The sequence below is a fragment of the Loxodonta africana genome, chromosome 9 (genome assembly GCF_030014295.1).
Source record: "Loxodonta africana isolate mLoxAfr1 chromosome 9, mLoxAfr1.hap2, whole genome shotgun sequence".
Taxonomy (NCBI): Eukaryota; Metazoa; Chordata; class Mammalia; order Proboscidea; family Elephantidae; genus Loxodonta; species Loxodonta africana.
The window spans coordinates 96436912-96455108 of NC_087350.1; the positions used below are offsets into that span (position 1 = coordinate 96436912).

An 18197-nucleotide genomic window follows, 5' to 3' on the forward strand; every position below is an offset into this window, starting at 1 on the left:
GGGACAGGAGAACAATGTGATGCAGATTTTAAGTTCTTGTAAAAAGACCAGGCTTAATGGTCTGACTGAGAACAGAGGAACCCTGATAGCCCAAGATTGGAACCATTCCCAAAACCAACTCCACAGACAGGGATTGGCCTGGACTATAAGACAATGATGCTGGTGAGGAGTGAGCTTTGTGGCTCAAGTAGACACATGAGAATATGTGGGCGACTTCTGTCTGGTGGCAAGGTGAGAAGGAAGAGGGGACAAGAGCTGGTTGAAGAGACACGGGGAGTACAGGGTGGAAAGGATGAACATGCTGTCTCATTAAGGGGAGAGCAGCTGGAAGTCCACAGCGGGGTGTGTATGGCTTTCTGTATAAGAGACTGACTTGATTTGTAAACTTTCACCTAGAGCATAATAAATAAATTATTTTTTAAAAAAAAGGAAAGGGAAGCCAGCAGTCGGGGGTGGGGGGGCAGGGACCTCATACCACTAAGAAAGCAGCGCCAGGGACAGAGCACATCCTTTGGACCTGGGATTCCTGGATGGAGAGGCTCCTAGTCCAGGGGAAGATGGATGAGAAGGACCTTCCTCCAGAACCCACAGAGACAGAAAGCCTTCCCTTGGAGCTGACACCCTGAATTTGGATTTCTGGCCTACTAGACTGTGAGAAAATAAATTTCTCTTTGTTAAAGCCACCCACTTGTGGTAATTCTGTTATAGCAGCACTAGATGGCTAAGACAGACATACAGGAAGAGGAGCAGGAAATAAAAGTTTTAGGGTTCCATACTTAAATGAATGAAAAAAAAACGTTTCTTTAAAAAAAATAAATCTATGAGACGCAGTGCAATTGGGTTTTTGCTTGGGAAAGTTCTGTATACTCATTTACCTTCTAAGTACGAGAAAACAACCTGATTTCCTTTGAAGCCTTTTTTCTTTATAAAAGTAACATGTATTTAGTAGTTACTTTTCTTAAATCAGAGCCCTGGTGGCGCAGTAGTTAACAGTTCAGGGTGCTAACCAAAAGATTGGCAGTTCAAATCTACCAACTGCTCCTCGGAAACCATATGGGGCAGTTCTACTATGTCCTATAGGGTATCTATAAGTCAGAATTGACTTGATAGCAATGGATTTTTCTTAAATCACCTAGAAACAACTTGACATAAACACATCACTCTGATAATGGAAGATTTTGTGACGAAGACTTCAACATGACCAATTAAGTTTAAAAAAAAAAAATAGGGCAGAATGTCTTAGACAAGAGAAGTGGCTGGAGTCTCTTTTCTGGTTATGAGCTGCCAATTCAGAGAGATTCTGGGATTTTAGAGAAAGGCAAAAGACTGAAAAAAAAAATGAATGAAAAAAGAACATCTGGAAACAAGCTAAAAGACTTAAGAAGAATACTTAAAAGCCGAGATAAACAACATGGTCAGGTAATTCTGTCAGACTCAGGTAGGAGTCAAATGAGCAATGGCGTCAATAGATACAGACCCATTAAATTTCATGAAGTAATGCCGTATTTTTATGCAAATAATGTGCACATTCTGTTTGTTGCCAACTGTGCCCACCTCTCCACAAGGTGTTTTCTTAAGCAACTCTATGCCAATTTTTTTTACATGTCGCTGTAAAAAAAAATGAGCATGGACACTTACTAAAATACCTCACGGCGGGGAGGGGTGGGAGGGCACGGTTGGCAAACAAATGTAGAAGGCAAACGTTTTGTGTAAAAACATAGTACTCTGACACTCAGATGCGGATTAAAGTATGCCAACTAAACTGCCTTCAGCCCAGCAAGACTATCTTCCCCTAGCCTTGAAGGAAATCTCATGAAAAGGTCCTTCCTTGGTTCTTCTCCTGACAAATAAAATAAAGAGAAAGAAGCTAAATAGTACAGAAAAGCTTCAGTGATATGAAAAGATATGAATACAATGTCTTCTGGGTTGCTCATCATTTCCGACATGATAACAAATTAATTAAGCTTCCCAAGGAACAGGATCATCAAAAAATGAGAAGACTCTGGGAGATAAAAATTTTCTGATTACATTATCTGAAATCATAACTCCAAATAATTCTCAGAATCATGCTTAACAATTGGAGCGTCTATGATCAAAGACTCATAGAGTCCAACAGCTTCAGTCAAAACCGGGAATTTTTTAAATTTTATTATCCTATGCAAAATTGACAAAATGAAGAGGAATGGCACTTCGTTGATCGTCAAAAAGAACATTTATTCAAGATCTATCCTGAAGTACAACATCGTCAGTGATAGGATAATATTCACACATCTACAAGGAAGACCAGGCAATATGACTATTACTCAAATTTACATACAAACCACTAAGGCCAAAGATAAAGAAATTGAAGATTTTTACCAACTCCTGCAGTATAAAATTGATCAAACATGCCATCGAGATGCATTGATAATTACTGGTGATAGGAATGCAAAAGTTGGAAACAAGAGAAAGGATTGATAGTTGGAAAACATGGCCTTGGGGATAAAAACCAAACGAGATCACATGACAGAATTTCGCAATACTAAAGAAAACTATACACGTCAACCTCACCAGATGAAATACACAGGAATCAAAGGGGCTACATCTGTGGAAAGAGATAATGCATAAGCTCAAAAACATCAGTCAGAACAAGGCCAGGGGCTGACTGAGGAACAGACCATCAATTGCTCCTATCCAAGTTCAAGCTGAAGCTGGAGAAAATTAGAAAAAGTCCACAAGAGCCAAAATACAACCTTGAGAATATCCCACATGAATTTAGAGACCATCTAAAAAAAAGATTTGACACGTTAAACACTACTTACTGAAGACCAGACAAATTGCGGAAGGACATAAAGGACATCATACATGAAGAAAGTCAGAGGTCATTAAAAAGACAGGAAAGAAAGAAAAGATCAAAACAGGTGTCAGAAGACACTCTGAAACTTGCTCTTGAACGTCGACTAGCTAAAGCAAACAAAAGAAATGGTGAAGTAAAAGAGCTGAACAGAAGATTTCAAAGCGAGTCTTGAGAAGACAAAGTATTATAGTGAAATGTGCAAAGACCTGGTGTTAGAAAACCAAAAGGGAAGAACACACTTGGCATTTTTCAAGCTAAAAGAATGAAAGAAAAAATTCAAGCCTTAAGTTGCAATAATGTAGGATTCTATGGGGAAAATACTCAACCACACAGGAAGCATGAAAAGAAGATGGAAGGAATACACAGGGTCACTGTACCAAAAAGAAGCAGTCAATGTTCAACCCTTGGAGGTAGCATATGATCAAGAACTGATGGTACTGAATGAGAAAGTCTGAGCTGCACTGGAGGCACTGGCAAAAAACAAGGCTCCAGGAATTTATGGAATACCAATTGAGATGTTTCAACAAACAGATACAGCTTTGGAAGTGCACACCCATCTATGCCAAGAAATTTGGAGGATAGCTACCTGGCCAACTGACTGGAAGAGATCCATATCTGTGCCCATTCCAAAGAAAGGGGATCCAAGGGAATGCAGAAATTATCTAACAATATTATTAATATCACACAGAAGTAAAATTTTGCTGAAAATCATTCAAAAGCAGTTGCAGCAGTATATCAACAGGAAACTGCCAGAAATTCAAGCCAGATTTAGAACAGGATTTCCAATGAGGGATACCATTGCTGGTGTCAGACAAATCTTGGCCGAAAGCAGAGAATACCAGAAAAATGTTTACTTATATTTCATTGACTATGCAAAGGCATTCAACTGTGTGGATAACAAATTATGGATAACATTGCAAAGAATGGGAATTCCAGAATGCTTAATTGTACTCATGCGGAACCTGCATATAGACCAAGAGGCAGTCATTCGAGCAGAACAAGGGGATAGTACATGGTTTAAAGTCAGGAATGGTGTGTGTCAGGGTTGTATTCTTTCACCATACTTATTCAATCTGTATGCTCAGCAAATAATCTCAGAAGGTGAACTATATGAAGAAGAACAAGGCATCAGGATTGTAGAAAGGCTCATTAACAACCTACGATATGCAGATGACACAACCTTGCTTGCTGAAAGAGAAGACTTGAAGCAGTTACTAATGAAGATCAAAGACTACACACAGCCTTCAGTACGGATTGCACCTCAACATAAAGAAAACAAAAATTCTCAAAACTGAACCAATAAGCAACATCATATGATAAATGGAGAAAATATTGAAGTTTTCAAGGACTTCATTTTACTTGGATCCACAATCAGCGCCCATGGAAGTAGCAGTTAGGAAATCAAATGATGTATTACATTGGGCAAATCTGCTGCAAAGACGCCACTTTAAGGACTAAGCCATAGTATTTTCAAACACCTCATATGCATGTGAAAGCTGGATAATGAATAAGGAAGACCAAAGAAGAGTTGATGCCTTTGAATTAATGATGTTATCGCAGGCTACTGAATATACCCCGGACTGCCGGAAGAACGAACAAATCTGTCTGTACAACCAGAATGTTCCTTGTAAGCGAGAATGGCAAGACCTCATCTCACATACTATGGACATGTTATCAGGAAGGACCATTCCCTGGGGAAGGACATCATGCTTGGTAGAATAGAGGGTCAGTGAAAAACAGGAAGACCGTCAATGAGATGGATTGACACAGTGGCTGCAACAATGGGCTCAAATATAACAAGGGTTGTGAGGATGGTACAGGACCGGGCAGTGTTTCATTCTGTTGTACAAAGGATCCCTATGAGTTGGAACCAACTCTAGCGCACCTTACAACAACAACAACAATGCACAATTTCATAAAAAGTAGATGCCTTATTGTTGTAATTGTTAGGTGCCGTCGAGTCATTTCCGACTCATAGTGACCCTATGTACAACAGAATAAAACGCTGCCCGGTTGTGTGCCATCCTCAAAATCCTTGTTATGCTTGAGCCTACTGTTGCAGCCACAGCCACTGTGTCAATCCATCTCGTTGAGGGTCTACCTCTTATTCACTGACCCTCTATTCTACCAGGCATGATATCCTTCTCCAGGGAATGGTCCCTCCTGATAACATGTCCAAAGTATGGGAGACATCCTCGCTTACAACAAGCATTCTGCCTGTACTTCTTCCGAGACAGATTTGTTCATTCTTCTATGGGATATTCAATATTCTTTGCCAATACCATAATTCAAACGCATCAATTCTTCTTCGGTCTTCCTTATTCATTGTCCAGCTTTTGCATTCAAAGATGTTTTATAGATTTTAGGTATCTCAGGAAATGCACTTAATTTTCAAAAAATGCTGAATACATCAATTGCATATCCCTTCCCTGTCTGGAAGCACAAAAGGTATACAAAGGAAGTGCTAGCCCAGTTTATCTACAGCATAACCCTCCTACCAAGCATGTTTTTATGAAGGTGGGGGAAGTAGTTGAGCTGAAATTACAGGCTGTCATGACACCTCAATATCAAAAACTGAATACCTGGTTCCACAAGAGAGTAAGGCTGTTATTCACAATCTCGTTACTAAGCAACTGTAACAATGGCTGCATGAGCTTTCTAGAAGCTCCTGCAGTTAAGGAGGGAAAATCTAATGAAATAAAAATAGGAAACATCTTGCTTTGGAAATCTTTACCTTAGGATAAATTCAATGTAACAAAAACAATCTCGACTCAAAACAGACAATGCCTTAAAGGACATAAAAAGTACATGCTACTATGTATCATTCACTTTCTTTTCAGTTTTAGTTAATTTCTTCAAAGTTCACATTCGACTGGTGATAATAATTTCCTCAGTGTGTTTCCTTGCGGTCCCATTCTCTCCTTTACCCTCCCTAGGGAATACTTTTTTTTCAAACCAACTTTCTGATTAAAAGAACATTTTAGAGCCCTTAAATTCATTTCTTTGTTTACAGGAGCTATAAAAACCAGTTTGCAATTGTTTCATGTTGCCTCAGCTTTGAACTGAGAACACTCTTGGACATCAAAATATTCCTTTGAAGAGAACAGTCTCTCAAGCAGAGCCAGACACTTTCCCAGCCACTCCCTTAAGTTTAGACAACCAGAGTTTTGCAAATGTCAAGTCTTTTTCAAAGTTAGACTACACAACATAGCAGGCTCTAGACCAATGTTTCTCAAATTGTGGGCTGGGTTTTAAGGAGGTGTGTGGGGGGAGAGGGGAATCAGACGTGTTTCAAGGGAGTTTTACAGACCACACCTGCAAAATTAAGGAGCAGGTTACAAGGCTGGGGGAGGTGGCCTTTTCCTTCCACCTTTCCTTGTAGTTTTAGCATCTACTGAGATGCTAAGAGAGCTCCTGAAGTTATACTCTCTAAAGATCTATTCTATAGTGGGTTGCTTCTCATAATCAACATACTTATTCTCCCTTCCTCTCTCTCTCTTTCTCTCTTCCTCTAGGCCTCTCTTTCTGTTCTTGAAGGAAGCTAGGCTAGTAGATACACAAACTAAAAAGATAACATCTTAGAATTACACCTCTAAATCAAAGACGAGTAATCACTGTGATTTTAATAAAATTCTCTTTTAAAAAGACAAATCCAGAAACCAAAGTACTAGAAATTGAAGACCCAAAGTATCTCGGGCAAGAAGCATAGAGAAATGACAGTCATTCATGCTTTTAGATCTCGAAGATAGAGATGGTTTTCTGTCTCAGAAGATTCTCTCCGCAGCATTTGGAGGAGAGGGCTGTCTGGGTCGCCTGTTTGTAATTAGCTTGTTTCTTTGATTCTCATTTTCCTTCTCTCTTTAAAAACTAAATAAATAAAATAAAGAATGCAAAGTATAGTCTTTGTAATCACAACAAACCACAAAGTTCTGCTACTTTAAAAAAAGTAAATCAAGAAAATTCTGTTTTCTGACACACAAATAATTATTACCACTGCTGGTAACAATAATGAAAACTTGGAACTTATATAACACATTTTACGATCAAACTGATTCAAAAATTAAATCAGTTAGCTTCAGGGTCTACTCAGTCTACGTCACTCTGTGGCTAATAATTTAGACAACATGAACATTCTCAAATAAGAAACTTCAAAAAAAAACTTTTTTCCTGGTTCTTTTTTTTTGTTTTTTCATTGTTAAGGAAACCCTGGTGGCGTAGTGGCTAAGTGCTACAGCTGCTAACCAAAGGGTCGGCAGTTCAAAACCACCAGGTGCTCCTTGGAAACTCTATGGGGCAGTTCTACTCTGTCCTGTAGGGTCGTTATGTGGCAGAATCGACTCGACGGCACTGGATTTGGTTTTGGTTTGGTTCATTGTTAAAGTTCTCATATTTGATTACAGTAAAATTCAAGGCTTTCTACCATGTCTTGGCCATATTTCCAAAGGACCTTGAATACTAATAGTCACTATTATGTATAAGATTGTTTATTGAGGCATTCTTTGTAAATAGAAAAGATGAGAAACAATAGGGAACTGTTAAATTATGTCAAGTCCACACAATGGAATATTATATAGCTGGAAAAAAAAATCAGAAAGCTCTCTATTTTATGGAATGAACTCCAAGATAATTATTTAACTCAAAAATGCAAGGTAAAGAATACTATATACAGTAGGCAACTATTTCTATTTTAAAAAAGGAAAAATACAGACACATAAATTTCCAGTTATACATGCATAAAATATCTTTAGAAGGAATAATATGACCTGGTAACATTTCTGCCTGTGGAAAACTGAGAAACGGGGAGGACAGAGACTTTGCCTCATACATTCTCTTGAATTATGTACCATGTGAATGTACTAACTACTCAAAAATAAATAAATTGTTAATTAAAAAAAACCTAAGATCAGTGACAAATTGTTATATATACGGATGACGCAATAGTAATGATGGATTTATATTGATGTGTGAATGATACCCTGTATCAACATAATTTTCTAAGATGATCTTCTGGAATTAAGGGTCCAGCCTAGGCTGCTCTGCCACCACCACCACCCCCCATTGCCATCAAGTCAATTCTGATTCATAGTGACCCTATAGGAGAGGGTAGAACTGTCCCATATGGTTTCCAAAACTGTAAATTTTTACAGAAGCAGACTGCCTTAACTTTCTTCTGTGGAACAGCTGGTGGGTTGGGATTACTGACCTTTTTGTTAGCAGCTGAGCACTTAACCACTGTGCCACCAGGGATCCTTAGCCTGCTCTAACTACCCCTTAAATAGACAGAGGACATCACCCTTAGCTCCTGATACTCTAATGTTTGAATATGAATAGCCCAGTTACACAATGCAAGTAGATTTTATGGTTGCAGGTTTTTAAGCATTTGCAAACTATTTGGGGGAAAACAAATACAACTATTTGCTTTTGACCAATAAAAAGAGGTAAAGTAAAGTAAATCTAGGTACCTTGCTTAAGGTCATCCAATAAGTGAGAAAAAGAGGAACACATAAAAATCTTAACTTTTAAGAAGTCTCCCCAAAACTACTTTTTTAACAGGTATACTCTGTGTGTGTGTGTGTGTGTGTGTGTGTGTAGAAAGAATGAAAATTAATGCTTTTAGCTATGATCAAACCCTTACTTTTTAGAAATATCTGATCACCTACTAAATGTCAGATAATGTGGTAGATACTAAAATATAGGTAAAATAAAAAATATAACGTGAAAGAGTAAGTAACCCAGCTGGGCAAGGAAGGTGACATCTGAGCTGAGACTTGAAGGCTAACAATGACGATGGCAGAAAAAGGAGGGGACGAAGAGTCCACGCAGAGGCAGAAACTGTGCAAAGGCTCAGGAATAGTGAACAGTTGTGTATGTCTAAAGAAGAGGGTTCATGGCAGGAAAGGCAGCTTGAATTGTAGGCTGGAGATAGTCTGGGAAGGGCTTACATACCATGCTAAAGAGTTTGGACTTTATAACTATAGACAGCAGAATATAATGAAAAACTGAAAAAGGTTTCAAAAGATACAAAGAGATGATCTGAGAGAACAGAGTAAGATTTATGAAGAAAGGCTAAAGAGCTACAGGTTAGTTAGCCTGATAGACTTCAAGGACAGGAAGGCATCTTACACAGATGGTAGTCGCAGCTATAATCCATCTCTACAGAAGACAGAAAAAAAAATTAAGTATTCAACTCTGGTGATAATACAATAGAGATAACAAAAGACATTGGAGAGAGCAAGTAACTCTACCAAGAAAGAAAAGGGAGACTAGATGGGACTGATGGAGGTGGGTGGGGTGAAGCACAAATGATTTAAAATAGGCAAGAATGAGGGCTTATAAATAAAGGCCTTATTTTTTAAAAACAAAGTAGCATCTCCTTTTCACAGAGCATTTTATGAGAAGTGCTCACTTCCACGGAATGGTTCCATATGGTCCTATTTCACCATTTGACTATCTCAGAATGATTCCATTACCCTCAGACTGTGAATGGACTAAATATCATCATACCAAGCAAATTCAAAAAACAAAACATTATTAACTTGGAATAATCAGAGAGAAGACAGGTCTAAATCACAAAATACTTTTTAAAGAAATCAGTGTAAATATTTTAAAATACATAGTATTAATGCCAAGGGCTGGCCAAGAATTACCAATAAACTGTACAAATGTAGAAGTAGTAATGCTTGTGGGCAACCTTCTTTCTTAAGTCAAGCACTTGCACTGCTATTGTGAGTTATAAATGACTTAGCTCTTTTCTTCATAAACAGAGCAATGATAAGTTTAAGTACACCAAATGACCACAAATTCCAAAACTGTAGGGCTTAAATTAGCATAGTTTCACTGCATATGAAATTTCAATTGCATAACAATTTAACCAAAAGGAAAGTAATTGGCAAATAGGATGAATGTTGACCCTTAATGGCAAATTACAGGATTTTTTCTAAAAACTTAAATTGTTGATTGATCAAGCATAGGGGAAAAAGTACCTGGTCGAGGGAATCAGGTTGAGAATCCCATTGAGAACGTAGCTGAATTCTGCATGATCCTGAGCAACAAGTGCCACCAAACCCTCACAACAGGCTGTTCGAACCACTACGTTGTCACTGCAGCACTTCTCCCACAGCAAGTTCAAAGCAGGAGTCTGAAATCCAACCGGTGATTAAAAGTCACTTCCGATAAGCAACAAACACACACACATACCCCAACTATTCATCAAAGGATAATTCATTCACAGTTCACAGTAGGCTAGCCTTCCTAGACAAAGATAAGGCTGCTGTGCCTGTTGTCACTCTTTTTGTAGACTAAGGTCGGTTTTCCAAGAGAGATAATGGATATGTTCTGATACAACTCTCTCTCACCTGTTATCTCAGCCGCAAAATAAGGCAGGCTGCAGGCACAGTTATGACCTGAGTTCAAGTGAAACAATAAAACCAATGGGGGATCAAAACTAAGATCTGGCTATGGCAGAGTTCTTTTAACTAAGCAATTTAGCCAGATGGGAACGTATCAGGATATCAGTGTACACTGACCTCCAAATCATATTTATGCTTCAAGCATAAAGCCTAGTGTGCGCCCAGAAGGAAGAGAGAGACGTAGTGCAGGCCACAAGCAAACTGCTAGTTCCATGATTATCAACAAAAGCCTAGAAAAACTGTCTAGCTCAAGAAACAGGGTGTGATTTTTTTCCCCTGCTCACACTCTGAGTCAGTCTTCTTTGAGAAAAGCACCGGAAGGGCACGTAAGTAAACATAAGTTCTTCATCTAGAAAAGCCCTATAAAAGCAGAGGTTCCAGCCTTCTTAATTTTCTTGGGAGTCTATGGCCCCAAAATTGGTTGACTGCTAATGATAAACCTATACATGAATGTATGTGAGCTCAGTCCATTTAGATTTACACAAGGCTTTATCTTTTTTATTTAAAAACCACACACACACGTATAATGAAGTTATTTTTCCTTCCCGCTGACATGATTTATTAGGGAAATTTATAATTCGGGGAAAAAGAGATTCCCAGAAAAAAAGATCCCTAGTGCCTACATAAAAACTGAAAAAATGGAAATCAACATCATATTGTGCCCACTTTCCCACTGTCTCTGGCTCTGAGAGCCTCTAGGATCCCACCATTAAAAGAACAATACATTTACAGTTATCACTGCAGGAAGGATATATTTATATTCCATTTCTCTTTTTTCCAGAGGGAAATTTATTCACCTGTATGAACGGTTTCAAAGGGCTCTACATGTCATTTCTCCATTACAAGTCGGAAAAAGAAAATAAAGGAAAAAAAAAAACCTGTTGCCTCAGGTTATACTGGGTCCTGGTAGAAATAAGCATTCATTTATTAATAGAAAGGGAAACATTTAGTTACAGGGATTTGAGATTCAATAAATCCCGGCCATTTAAGTAAAACCACTAGATCTTTTCAGGGTACATAATGTGATTATGGAAACCCTGGTGGTGTAGTGGTTAAGTGCTACGGCTGCTAACCAAAGGGCCAGCAGTTCGAATCTGCCAGGCGCTATCAGGATTAAGATCAGGGTTCTCAGAAAGCCTAACTTCTATGACTACATACAAACACCAGATAAACGCCAATTAGTATGCCCCTACACTGAATCCAACATGTCAGTAGAAGCTGTAAAGAAATGTAACTGGGAGAAGCAAATCAAAAGGAATGTGAGAGATAAGAAATCAATTTATCTCTGTTGTAAAAAAAAAAATCTTATTTCTGTCTTTTTTGTTCTCGATAGAATGTAACTTTAAGTACCTCTCAAACAATTTCCCAATCAGCGTGTCAAAATACACACTGCTGGTCAACCAAAACCCAAGTGGTGTATCTCAGTAAACATTACTTCAACTATGCGCACTGGCCTGCCCCATGCAAGGGTACAGAATTTTTCCTCCAGCTCCCACTGTCAATGCATGACCTTCTCCGCTTAGAACTCACATCTGGGTCTGGCCTGAAGCATGAAAAATCTCCTACACCCAAACAGAGCCACTGTGTTCAGTTTCTCTATTAACCAAATGTACTACTCCCTCAGAGGCACCCCTATCAACTTTCTCTAAAGCATGACTTCCCTCATCCCACCTATCTGGTTTACCATTAATAGTCATAAGAATTCTTCCTTTTGCCCCCTCCATATTTCATTCATGAAGTCTGTTGTAGCAAATTTTAAAGAATGCTATGGAATAAAAAGATGGCACATGAAAAAAAGAAAAAAGAGGGCTATGAACTTTGCACAGTTTAAAATCATTTCTATGGTGACCTGAGCTGTGAGGGGAATAAGAGAAGTGCATACGTACTCCAGCATTTAGAAATATCTGAGTAGACCTAAAGCACAAAGTTAAATACAGACCTGGTTTGTAGCTTGGTGGATCTTTTCTGAATAACCATTTTCCTTTAGGACTGCAGCAATAAGATGACCCACAGCCTAAAAAATAAAGAAAACTAATAAATATATTCACTCCGAAGTTCTCTCCCAATAGCGCTTCTCAAGGTAAGTAACATTAATATTAGACGATATGAGTATGCTAGGCAGTTAATTGGTAATAAATAAAATTCCCGTTCACTGAATATGCGCTATGCAGCAGGGACCGAATTAGGCACTCCACGTGCGTAATTTATGATCTTTTTATAAATAACCACCAAGGTAGGTATTATTATCCCAGGTAACCAATAAACAAACTTCAGTTCATAGATGTTAAGAAAATTGCCAGATTTTCCATTCAAATTGCCATTGTTTAGTATTAGACAGTAACTCGAGACTGCTTAATCCATTAAACCATGAGGAAACTGGGAAACCCCACAGTTTTTTTTTAAATCAACTTTGTATCTAACTGAAATCTATTATGCTTCATCATGCCCTTAATAAAGATGGCAAAAACTCATCCTCATCTTTATGACTATAGCTCATGCAGATCTGAACCACCACTCTTCTCCCTCCTTTAGGCTCTATGATTTTAATTTATTATTTTCTCATAGGTTTTAGCCTTTTAATAAGCTTTCAGCCTCTAAATTTTCTCTCTAAAATTTTCCGATACTCTTTTTCAGTCAATGAGCACAAAATTAAACTCGACTCTAACAGGAGTATTGACTACATAAATACACAAATATGATTACCTCCTACCGCCTCAATTTCATTCTCTTAGTTCTTCAGCCCTACCCAGCACTGCTATCTTAGCACCATTAGGCTAGCAAAAATGACAGTCATTCTGTGTACAGATTGGGCAAACACTTGGCTATTGCAGAACTATCCATCCTGCACTTGGGACCAATGTATGATATATCTGCGAATAGCTGTCAGTCTTGTGAAGTCTCTAGAGAAGCACAAATAAAAATATAGCAGCCACTCCTTTCTCGTTTCCTTTTGTATTTCACATGGTAAAACTGATTTATGGCCTTAATGCTTGATGGTCTCAGTCTTGCAGCCCAAGTTACCCATTTACGTGAATATTAAGTTTAGTTTAATATACTGTCTCATATCTGCTGGTAAAAAAGACTTGAGAATCAGTGAATAGCTTGGGTACTTGTTTACAAAATATACCATATTTCATTGACTAAGTGGCCATCAATTGCAAGATGCACCATTATTTTATGTACCACAAAGAAAGAAAAAAGGGCTGCATCTATGATATTCAATACTTTTTATAATTAAGAGTTTTTATTTTATATTATTGAAAGAGCTCTTTTAGACTCACTTAAAAAATTATGGCCAAGTTCATGCATATGCAGGCAATGCCAACTGTGTCACAGCTGCTGCCATCAACTATAAGATGCAATCCAATTTCAAAGAAGTAAAAATGTGGAAAAAAAATGTGTATGAATCAAGGAAATATGGTGCTAACACTGAGCAGTGGTTACAACCAAACAACAAGAAGTGTTCACAAAAGACAGGGTACAATCACAAGAATCTAATAAAACCAATATGAAACAACAGGAAAATAAAGCTACAGTCCATATTTAGAAAAAGAGCTAAAATAATATAAGCTTGATGATATACATCTCCCCCACACGCCATCAGGTTCCATTTCACTAAATTACTTTTCAATGTATCCTCCTGACATCACAGAATATAGCCAAAATTGATTTTAGAATACAAAATCCAATGACAAATCAGCTATATCATTACTTAAGTTTTCCATAACAGAATAATTTAAATGGACATCCTACAGCAACCAACTCATATTTCACTTACTCTAACAGTAATACATATAGGCATCTCCTGATTATCTGTATTAATGAAGGGGCCCCAAGCACAAAGAAATAAAAATTGTGGACAGTATCTTCCAAGCCTTCATCTTCTTCTTCATGTAAAGACCTGCACTGCACAGAGTAGGATAAGACTCCAACTCAGTCAGGTAGAAGGGAATCTTGCATAAGGAGTGTTCTACTCCTCATGGAAGGGTTCCCCACTACCCAGCTAAGTCAATTCCCACAGAAGGCATCTCCGAAGTTAACTTCTGAAAGTATCCAAGATGCTGTATGTCGTTAAGTCTTCTGGCAGGTTTCTTCTGGTTCCTTAGGTTTACTCTCACAAGAAAAGACAATAAGCTATTATAATGCCTTGATTAACAAGAATGCTTCTAGTTTGCTGAGGGCTAACTAGAAAACCATCTTTGTTTCAACCCTAATTATTGAAAATTAAAATTATTTAGAGATAACATCTCTTAAAATATAGTATCACAAACTCCTGCCTTAGTAAGTATAGTATATAAATAAAATCTTTAAATCCAGGATATTTTACTGATTCAATGTCATTATTATAAAAATCTATTAGCCTTAACAGTAATACAGGGGTTTAATGTATCTTTTTAAATATTAATCCCTCACACTGTATAGATATATAACCATTTGCTTCTATTCCCCAAAATTAATTATGGACCAGAAAAAAATACATATTCAAGGGTCTCCTAGTTAATCAAGATTTTATCATCTCTAGGAAGAAAAGTATAATATAAAGAGAAGTTGGCTGAAATTGATTAGTTTCAAATACATATATTTTAAATTAACTCATATCAAAGTCACTTAATACGGCAATATAAATTTCTACGTGTAGAATAAAACATTTAATGTTAAAAATACAAAGTTAATTAACAATCCACCCAAAAGGTTCATTCACTACCATGAAGCAAAAATAGATGGATAGATAAAATTACCTGTGACTGGATAAGAGAATTTGGAAATTCAAACCTTTTCCTGATATCATCTGACATTTTTGCTTTTCTTACATGTATGTATATAAATTCTGTAACCAAAACAAAAGAATACTTGTTAGTCCTGAAGAGGAATTCAAACCAATCTCATTTCTTTCTCAAATGATATTAAAGTAAGTCAATCCAAAGACGGAAATGGAAATGAAGCACAGGGCTCTATAAAGTAATCCTTGGCATACCCATCATTATTAACCACTTCAGCACTCAAATGCCATGACTAATAAATGAATTAAAAATGCCCAACAGCTCTTGGCTTTTCCCAGTAGAACTAATCCTGAAACAGATGAATTCACACTACAGAGGCCAAAAAATATCCAAAAGTTCAAGCCTAAATAACATGATTAAAGTATTCCACCGCAAGTTGGAAACGGAAATTCTTCTATGCATCGAAACTTGCAAGGGAGAAGGAGTCAAACTGTCATAAAATGTTTTAAACTATGCCTCACTTTGGTACAAGCTTTCATTTGAACATTAATCCAACTGCTAGTGATATGTGTGAAACCTAGGTAAGTTATTTTCAAGAAGTATAGAAATTATGTAGAAGCTCACACATTAAAGCAGACTGTCTCCAAAACGAGGAACAGCAAGCAAGTAGCACCAACTTTTAATATTTACATCACACCTCTCATTCCCACTGGGCTCTCAAAAAAACATCATGCAAAAAAAGATGGAGGAGGGCAGGTGGTGAAACAGAGGCACAAAACTAGTAAGAGGATTTCCTAAGATCCTACTTTTATCCATTCCCTCTGCAGCAGTGATTCCACTAGATTACATTACTTTTTGAAAATGGATACCGTAGGTCACCTATTTATTACAACATGACTAAAAAATACAAAGTTTATGCCAGTACAGTACCCTAGGTTACCCTATAAAAACAAGAGAAAAGGCTAGTTTAAGCCTCTCCTCATCTCAAAAAAAGGAGGCACCTTGTCTTGATCCCACAGCTCTTTTTAACTACTTTCCTCCTTTTTCTTCCAAAGCTAAACTGCCTGGATGACTAACTTAGCCTGGCTTCCTCCTTCAACATCTATGTCCAACTTGATTCCCTTGCATTTGACATTTCACTGCACTGAAAGATGCACCGCGCTAAGATAGCAGACCATTTCCCCTGTCTAAACCTACTCATCGGCTTAAGCAGGCCAAAATTTCTTCAGTTTCCCAGTTGAGTCAAGCACACCCTTCTTGAAATTATTGTCTTCTTTGATTTCCTTAATATATCACAACGGGATTTCCCAAAGTGTGTCCCAGGGAAATCCAAGATAAAGAAATCTTCATGAAAAAAAAAGGAGAGGGAGGATTTTGCGGGGGGAAAATACTACACATTCCAATAACGAAATTTATTCATTTAATAAACCTTTTATTAGGTGCTTACTGTATGTCAGACACTGTTCTAGGTACTTAGACTATATCAGTGAACAAAACAGACAAAAATCTCTGCCCTCATGCAGCCTACAGTTTAGCAGGAAGAGACAGAAATCAAACAAACCCGTTGCCGCTGAGTTGATTCCAACTCATAGTGATCTTATAGGACACAGGAGAACTGCTCCATAGGATTTCCAAGGAGCAGCTGGTAGATTTGAACTGCCCACCTTTTGGTTAGCAGCCAAGCTCTTAACCACTGTGCTATCAGGACTCCATAGGAAGAGACAGACAACAAAAAACAACTCGTAAGTAAAGCACATTTTAGAGGGTGTTAAGTCCTGTGGAAAAAAAAGAAAGTAAGGCATAGAAAATTGAATCCAAATTAAGGGAATTGCACTATTTTACATAGGATGGTCAAGATCAGCCTCTCAGAGAGGGTGGCATTTAAACAAAGACTTAAACGAGGCGAAGGTATTAGCCATACAGTTTATCTGGGGAAAGAATGTCACAGGTAGAGGTAACAGTGAGCACAAAAAAGGGTAAGGCAATAGAGTGCTTAAGACATGTTCTAGGAAGTGCAGAGACCTGACTGGAGCAGAGTGAAGGAGAGAGAGAATGGCAAATTAGGTCAGAGAGGCAATGAGGAGTCAGACCACAAAAGGCTTTGTGGGCCACTGGAAGGACAGATGCATTAATTCAGAGTGAAACGGGAAGCTACTGCAGAAAGAAGTGGTAAGATCTTAATAGAATCACTTGAGGTGAGAAGTCATTGGATTCTGGATATACTTAGAGCCAACATGGTTACTAATGGATTAGATGAGAGTGTAGGAGACAGGAAGGGACCAAGGATAAATCCAACGTTTTTAATCTGAGCAACTTTATTTTTAATCTCAGCTTCCTCTGGCCATGTTACACATTAAGCAAAACAATTTATTACTTCTCATCGTGGCATTTTTTACCAAAAGGAAAAGATGGAGTTGTCATCATCTGAGGTAGGAAAACACGTTTTGGCAGGAAAACCAGGAATTCCATTTTGGACAGGCAAGTTTTGTATGTCTAATAGACATCCAGTGAATCTAATGTTGCAAAGAGTGATCTTAATTAGAGATAAAAAAATAACAGTGCACATATTTATATTAAAGAATTGAAAAAATTCTAAAGCAAGAAGTCTGTTTAACTCAGAGTTTATCAAACTTATCTGGTCACCGAAGCCTTTTTTTCTAGAAAATCCTGTTAACAGTCTACACAACCAGTCTTCCCTGAGACGCACGTTGGGAAACGCTGCTCTACTGGCTTCTCCTAATTCCGTCCACTCTTCTTCCAGCACTTCATCTTGCTTCTTGAAAGTACTCCCAAGACTCTCTGCCCTATGTTCTCCTTTCTTTATAAAAACTCAACCAGAGCTATCGTCCTTTATCTAGTTCCAGATCTCCAAATGCTTCCCTATTCTCTCTCCTCAAAAGGCTCTAAAACATCAAAAACTCAGGATGTCAACAACGAGACACATATTTCCTCTCATAAAAACTGTCCTCATTTCAGTTCTTCCCAGTTCTCCTCTCATGACTTCCTTTACCATTCTCTAAATCCAGTTAGTCACAGAGTCCGTTGCATTCTTTCCAGCATCCCAGAGTCTACCTTTCCTTTCCCATTTCTATACTCATCAACTTAGTTCTTCCTGCCAGGCTCACTTCATAACTGCGTACACATGAGGGTTCTCCATGCTTCAGTTCATCCCATACATTAAATTAATAGTGCTAAAATGCTATTTCCATCACATCATTTCCCTGTGAAGAA

At 37.9% G+C, this 18197-nt stretch overlaps 1 protein-coding gene across 11 annotated transcripts in view; it reads right to left on the reverse strand.

The window, feature by feature from the left end:
• The window catches only part of FOCAD (focadhesin), a 324750-nt gene that overhangs the window by 287414 nt on the left and 19139 nt on the right, over positions 1–18197 (reverse strand). For 9 of the 11 annotated variants that reach the window (XR_010322852.1, XM_064290441.1, XM_064290437.1 and 6 more), the window contains exons 2-4: positions 14985–15073; positions 12185–12259; positions 9820–9974 (exon numbers count right to left, since the gene is read on the reverse strand). Coding sequence is in view for 10 of the 11 variants with exons in the window: in XM_064290441.1 (XP_064146511.1) it covers positions 9820–9974; positions 12185–12259; positions 14985–15041 (287 nt within the window). In the remaining variant the exon portion in view is untranslated. Of the gene's footprint in view, positions 1–9819; positions 9975–12184; positions 12260–14023; positions 14152–14984; positions 15077–18197 lie in introns of those variants that run through there. The other 2 variants (XM_064290440.1, XM_064290439.1) reach the window with 2 other exon arrangements.